Raw genomic sequence first — 7748 nt, 5'->3', positions numbered from 1 at the left:
AAATGTTTTCTCTAAGAGTAGCAATTGAGCTCTATCCTGATTAACTGCTTTCTCTCAGGCTTTGTAACTTTGCAGAACGTGCTGTTCAGCAGGCAGTGGAGGGGAAAAGGCCATCTGATATCTCTGCAGAACCTTTATAAAAGAGACCTGTCATTTTCCCATTCTGAAATGTTCTGTGCTGCTATAATCACATTATAAAAAGGAGTTCCTCGGGATTGTTTAATTTAAAAAGAAAATCATAGTTCCTCAAGGGCTGAGGACTCTAAGGGGGAACAGGCTGGTACTAGAAATTTGATTCTGAGTGAATTAGTTGCTATTTTATTTTAACCAAATGACTTGAGATAGCTATCAAAGAATCATATTTCCAATTATTTCTTTTTCCAGTTTAGTAAAAAATTTCCATCTTCTCCCGCTGGACATAGAATAGTCAGAATTGAGAGCATTGAAAGACAATCTTTTATTAAATATTCCTACAGAAGATCTGGGCTCAGTCAGGCCCTGTTACATTACTGGCCTGTGTTAAGTTAACATTCTTTCAAAGAATAGGACTGACTTCTAACCAGTTCAAAGGATTAAAACCTGTTTATATTAGCATATATTGACCTCCCATTTAATTTCTACTGCCTTAAGTAATCTGAGAGAGTTAATTCCTAATCCTTTCTCTCCCACTTGTTTGATACTGGGGTCTCTCTTGGGTCCATTTGGTTCAGTGAGTGTGGGTTTAAAGGCTCTTGACTGTGGGGCTGCCAGAGCCTGCCCTGAGGCACAGCTTTGAGGTCTGTGTCTGGGATGCTGACAACCTGCTACAAGGTGAATGTGTTGGTCAACGCTGTACTGTGATGTTTTCCTCAGCTTGTCTCTGCCTTCCAGCCTGAATTTGCCTCTTTTGGCAGGTAAATCAGTCCAGCTCCTCAGTGGGGATCCATAACTGCATCAGCTGAAAGAGCAGGTGGGATTTATAGCAGTGGGTGTGCTGGGCTGAGCCAGGGACCACCCTCAGCCCAGAGTGGTCCGTTGGCACCTCTTCTGCACTGAACTTCTCAACTTCCCGTGTTTCTATTAAAAAGCTGCCTCTAGACCAGCAGAGGAAGGAGACTCCTCATCAGAATGTTTCAATTCCTGTCACTTCTTAAAAGCTGTGCTTTGCAGGAGATACTTCATAGCTTTTGGTTTTCCCTTTTGCCTCCATTTGGAGGAGAAGAAATGTCAAAATATGAAGACTCCACTTTCCAGCCATGTCTGTTAAGAACTTTTAATCTCCAAATTGATTTCAATATGGTTTTGTGGTGCAATAGAAGCTGCCTTATATCTGTGGGAAAACTGAGGTATATTTTCCCTGTAGCTGCTGAACAATTTTTGTCATAGCCAGGGTTAGATTTCAGGAATGTCCTACTGGTAATTCCCTCTTCTAATCACTAGACTCTCTCCTCCAGTACAGATAGCAAAGGCAAAGTTTGAAATGCTCTTTGTCTTTACAGGAATCTGGTACATTAAGCTGCAGGTGCCTTTGTGCTTTCATCCAACATGAACATATTCATGCTGGAGTTTGAAGACCTGTTAAAGATTGTTGCTGTGCATAAAAACACTGCTGGGAAAACTGAGCACTGTATTTGCAGTTCCTCAGGCAAACTTCATTACATTTAGCACAAAATTTGTTTGGGCAATTAACGTGTTGGGTGTTCTGATAAATTCAATGTACAGTAATAAATCAAATTTTCAATATTCATGGCTTGGTGACTTCAGGAAGTCCCCAGAACATAAATATCAGTTCAGGAAAAGCAAACAAACAACTTCTACATTTTTTTTTGTCTTTTCACAGAGCTGCCATAAGGAAGCAAAGCATCATTATTGTTTCTTTCAGTTCTCAGCATAAAAGGAAGTAACACTTAATAAAAACCATTGGCTGCAAGATTTCATAAGAGAGAGAAGCAGAGAGAGAGAACTAGCAGCGTGGTGTGGAAAAGCAGGTGTGATTCATGAATAAACTGTACTTTGCAACCCTGTAGGATACTGATGAAACAAATAGAATTTTCACAGACATGGATAATACAAGAACACAAGACACTTTTTCACAGGTAAAGGCAGAAATTGTTGTGGCTTGTGTGAAAGTGCTATTTGTTGTGTGTAACTGGAGAAGGCATTTCAGAACCTGAAAATGACTTTGTACTTTACTGGTAAGAAATTTGCAGTAGATTGTTTGATGTAATTGATTATTATGTAATGTAAGCTCAGATAGGTCGAATATTTCAGAAAGGGTTTGCAGAAGATGTGGATGAGACAATATTTTTGTGTGCTTTATTCTTAAGAAAGTTGAAACTTGTGAGGTTTTCCTGATACAAGAAGAGGGACAAAGAGATAAAATCAGTCTTTCTATTGCCATGCTAGAGAGGATTTATTAATACTATGTATTATCTGTGCTAAAAATTTCCATAAAGTAATTGGAGGGGAGAAAAAAGTGGTTTATATTATAGGCAGAAGCAGTCTTTTGATAATCACAGTGGAATCTGAAGTGACTGATATGCCAGAATTGAATATACATCAGCTTGCAGCACTATTGGATTTGTCTGAGTGCCTGCCAGATACAGTCTTGTAGCATTCTACCTGTTTCAATACTTGGGTGTTTGGAAGTCTATTATCTGGAGAATTGAGCAGTGGAAAACTCCTCTCTAAGTCTAACTAGGACAGCTGATGGGATGTATTGGCAGAGGCTCCCTGGTGTGTGACCTGGAGTAAATAGCAATTAGGAAAAAGGATGATTTTGATGCACACGGGCTGAGAAGGTGATGGAGGGGTCTGACTTATCCTGGGCAGCCACCAAGGGGGGCTGGGGAGGATCCAGCCCTGTTTGCATGGTTCCACTTCTTCCCTGAGTATGGGATGTCCATTGGACAGATTTTCTAGGCAAGACTCTGGACAAACCCAGAGAAGTTGAAGGGAGAAAATAAGTTTCTCCTATTTGTTGCTCTTTGGTTTGTCAAGGAGGAGGAAGGGACAGGTGCCTGCCTTTGGTTATCTCCACACAACATCAGCCTCCTTGGCCTTGGGAGGTTTGTGCAGAGCAGTGTAACAGGTGATCCAAACACTGAGTCCTGGAGCCAGACAGAAGTGAATTGCTGCACCTCAAGTAACAATACCTGAAGTGTTATAAAATTGCAGGTCCCATCTGGCTCTGTTCAGTGTCCTGAGGTGCTGGGATCTATTTGGAGAAGCTGTTGACAACAGTGGGGTTGGAAAGGCACAAATCCAGCCTGGGAGTGTTTTCCCTTTCTTTGTTATCTGAAACCTGTGTGTTTATTGCTTGGCACCAACACACAGGCACGAGTGGCAGTGATGAATCATTGCTCTTATTTCTTACCTCAGGTACTGCTGGGGAGGTTGGGGACAGCACAGATGTGGAAATAACCAAATGTTTGCTACCAGAAAGGGCTTTACATGAATGAGAATTTGAAAACAGGAAACCAGAACCAGATGGTGCCACTTCTCACTCTCTTTCACTCCCCAAAGCCTGCAATAAAGCACATGTACAAAGCTCAGGTTGTACAATCACTAAAACATTTGCAAAACTAAACTGTATCTGAGAAAAATGTGTGTTTTAAACTTTTTGTGGACTCCTTTCAGAACTTGACTGTATGCTTTCCTGAGGTTTTTCATCTAAGTCTTCTGAGAGCTGGGAAGATCAAGGTGCAAGGTAGAATGGCTGTCAGATCTTTTGCTTTCCACCTTGCCTTACTTTAATCAGCTACTTTAAAGTACTTTATCCCCATGACTTTCCCCTACAATTTTTGTTAGACTTTTTGTTAAAGGCCACCTCTCTTAAGTGATTGATGTTTTTTTTTTCTTCCCAATTTTTATTTCCCTGATCTCTTCCGAGGTACCTTAAAGCAGATTTTCACTGTATACTTCCCAAGGGATCAATTCCATTTAAATAAGGCCAAATGATCCCATATCTTCAGATATGTATATTCATGAACATGTGCCCAGCCTTGGGAGCAGCTCTTGTAGCCTTTGAGATGGGCTATTTTTGAAGGACTCCAAACCAGAAATGTGATGCTTTGCTGATCTCTTGGGGCTTCTGATGTTTTGGCTGTCCAGAGTCTGGTCTTTGCAGTTAATGTCAAATGTCAGCTGGTGCCTAGGACTGGAGACAGTTCAGCTTCCTTGGTCCTCCTGGCTGTCTGGGGGTTCTGCAGTGAGAAAAGGGTGAGAAATGCTCTAACAGTGCATGTGACTTTGAGGCTGTACCTGTCCTTAAAGCCAGGATCACTTGGAGTCAGGCTAAAACATCAATATGAGAGTTCTGTGTGTGAATCAGAGCTCACCTTTGCTTGATCCATCTAAAAACACCTCAAAACTTGGGAATGTGTTGAAAGGTCCAGGAAGGCTGCTCTGAATTTTGATGTTTGCCGCTTAGCAGGACATAGCCCATTAAACAAAGAGGATAAGAAATGCCTGTGGGACAGGGATAAAGCACATCCTGAGGGATGTCCTCCTCAGGCAAAGATGAAGCCCCTCAGTTAAATTTCCTGCCACTGAGCCATTTGGAGCTCCATCTGTCCTGTTTCATCCTCAGCATTGTCCAAGTTCCTGAAACTGGGAGCACAATGAATATTGCCAACCTTTTTTTTTTGGATAGAAATTATTCCCTGAGTTTAAGAAAGGACTTTAAAACTCACCCTAAATAGATGTCCAGAGAACTGTTCCTGAGGAATCTGATCCTATTCAGAAAATGTAGTGTCTTTTTGTAGGCAAGTATTCAGAACATAACATTTATACAGACAAGGATCATACTCTGCTAAATCTGTTGGAGATTGAGAAAGAGAAATAGCCCATTTTAACCTAAACATTTTACTTGGATGATTTATTAACAAATCAGAATCCTGGGAAAAGAAAAAGTTAGGTCAGAAATTATACACAAGCAGATGGATGCTCTTTGGGGATTTTCCATGAGCTCTCAGACTGTGTTTTGATTAGAGCATAATGAAAGGTTTGTTCATTAAATGTTCCACCTAATTAATGTAAAATTCATGGAGGCCCTGGATCCTCAGTTAAATGTGCGTGAAATCAGTGTTACATTGTCTGTGTTGCACTTCATACTCTTTGCTTAGCAGGTGTTAACTAAAATGATCTAATAAACCTCGAGTATAATGAAATGAGTCTTGTTCAGCATTTAATAATTTTAGCAACCCTGTTCTTGCTTGATATGAATCTTTCTTTTACAAGACATTAGGGCACAAGATGAGATTGTAAGCCTGTGAGTAGAAAGATGCATGTTTTCCTCCAAAATGATTAGATGTTGCTGTTAAATAGCCCAAGATTAATTTGACTACCATGCTAATAAGCAAATATGATAATCCTCAATAGTTCTTATCACTGTGGATTATTTTAATTACTGTAGCTAAAGGCATAGAACATTATTATTTTAGTAACTAACTGAAATATTTCTATGTGAGCCACCTTCTTTATTCTATTTCAGTGTATTTGGTATTACAGCATTTAAATTATACCTCAATACACCAAGAAATTGCTAGGTAAGTTCACACTTAAGTATTGTTTTGAAATCAAGTGTAATTTAAAATATTCAGGACATACTGTGTGCTTCTATGGGGGCAGGACATGGAAATCAATGGGAGTTTTACTCTTGCACTGAATGTGCTCAGTGTAAAACTGTCCCTGAAGGCTTTTGAAAATCTTCCTTTAAAATTGCACGTGCCTAACATGAAGGAGGGTTTTTCAGGGACCATCTCTGCATTGGAAATAAACACTCATAGCCTGGGTGAAGTTTTCTAAAAGCTTTAAATCTCTGACTGCCACTTTGCTCTAAAAGGGACACTTTGAAAAGCAGTGAAACCACCTGTTCTTCTCAGGCTTGGACTGAATAAAGTGCAAAATAACTGTGGAAACTGTGTTTCAAATGAGGAGGTTGGGTTTGGCACAAAGCACCATCCAAGGCTTTTGCACCCCACAGTGTCTATAAATCTTTTTCTTTATTCTTAAAGATGCTTAGCAGTGGGAGATTGCACAGTTTTCCCTGGACAACTCAGTGTTATCCTTACTGTTTTCCAAACCTCTTTTGCTGTAATTTAAATTGTATTTCCTCTCATCCCACCACACAGGGAGCAACCTGCTCCTTTCCTTTTTGCAGCAGCTGTTTATGTACCTGCAGGCTGTGCCTGCCCCAGCCTTCTCTGGGCTCTGAAATCCAATCCTTCCTCTTTTCAATTGCAAATCACGTTTTTCCAAAGCTCTCATTATTCTCATTGTCCTGAGCTGGACTCCTCCAACTCTTTTCTGGGGGCATGGAAAACTTCACACCCTATTCCAGCAGAACCCTTTCTCAGTGCTGAGTGCTGCAGGAGGACTCGTGTTTTGGCTGTGCCACTGCCTGGAACCTCGCTGAGGAATATTCCCTTTTATTCCAACAGCAGGACATTTGTAACTGGTGTCACTCTGCAAGCTGCTTTAACTTCTGGGTCTTTTTCTGCAGAAAACATGTGCTTCAGCCAGGGCTTGTGAAGCTGGTAGTTCCTGCTGAACATCAGGATTTTTTTTCCCCTGCTTGCTGAATTATATATTATTGCTTCTCTCATTTGTCAAGGCTGTTTTGGGTTTGAATCCCCCTCTCAACCCATCTGCAATTCTTTTCCACCTTCGTGTCAAAGTCTGTGAATTTAACAACCAAAATCTCTAGTCAGCCACTGGATCACTAATGAGAAACTGAGTAGTACAAAGCAGAGTCAGTCTCCCGTGCAACACCACTCAATTTATCCTTTGAGTTTCCACAGTGAAACTCCAGTAATTACTTTCTGAGTGTCATTTCCTGACAGGTTCTCAGCGCTGCTGGAGCAGGAGGGTCCATGCTGGTCTGTTAAGTGGTGATCGAGGGAGAATCTGAAGTGCAAGCTTCACGTGAGACCTATAAAATGTCAGTTTTTCAGGGGGATATGTTAAGGCTTTGAGATTCTTCAATATGGTGATATTTTCAATACCAAAAATAGATGAAGTAGTTGGTATTGTACACTGTGCTATGCACGTGTCACTGGGCACCAGTTTACATTTTAAGTTCCTAAATATTTTTGGAAATAGCTCTTTGAGATTTCTTTGTTGTTATAATCAATCACTCTGTACCTTTATATCAATAAGAAATGAATTACAACAAAATATCTTCAGGCTCCTCCAGCTCCTACTGAAAACAACAGAATTTCCAGTGTTTTCAAGGAAATCAAGCTACTGTTTGATGAATACCTTCTTCTCTGGATAAATGTTGACAGATATTATTCAGCCAGATACAGACCTGAACAAATAATGCAAAACATTATTACAGATGGATAATTTATGTGACGAATAGCAGCTCTCTTTGACAAATAATATTAGTCTGTCTCTAGGACCGGCTACAAAAGATGGTATTGCCACATCAAAATATCACATCAGTCACCTGTATTGATATTCCCTGTAGATGGCCAGTGAAGGCCTCTCAGCTACCCAGACATAGGAAACAGCCACTCCCCTGTAAATAAATGGGAGCACTCAGTGCACTCTGGGCCAAGTTCAAACCTGACAAAAGTGAATATATTAAGAGATGAAAGTTGATAACACCAAACTGGAACTTTAAGACAATCCAAGTTGTGTCCACTGCCGTTAAAATCTCTTAAATGACATGTTCAACATGCAGGCAGAGTGAGTTCAGCATAATCCATTGTAAAGTAAGCCAGTGCCTTTGATTTAACAAAAAATAGTAAGTGTTTTCTTTG

The 7748-nt window shown here is 40.4% G+C and overlaps 1 protein-coding gene across 1 annotated transcript in view; it reads left to right on the top strand.

Annotated features, from left to right (window-relative positions):
- The first annotated feature begins 1987 nt into the window (after window positions 1-1987).
- The window catches only part of LOC103766073, a 29263-nt gene continuing 23502 nt past the window's right edge, over window positions 1988-7748 (top strand). Inside the window, exon 1 of the mRNA XM_018073743.2 lies at window positions 1988-2075. Within this exon, the coding sequence (XP_017929232.2) occupies window positions 2040-2075 (36 nt within the window). The 5' untranslated portion in view covers window positions 1988-2039. The remainder of the gene's footprint in view (window positions 2076-7748) is intronic.

Source organism: Manacus vitellinus, unplaced genomic scaffold (genome assembly GCF_001715985.3).
Source record: "Manacus vitellinus isolate BGI_N305 unplaced genomic scaffold, ASM171598v3 scaffold_26_pilon, whole genome shotgun sequence".
Classification (NCBI taxonomy): Eukaryota; Metazoa; Chordata; class Aves; order Passeriformes; family Pipridae; genus Manacus; species Manacus vitellinus.
This window is presented reverse-complemented; position numbering and strand designations above follow the sequence as displayed.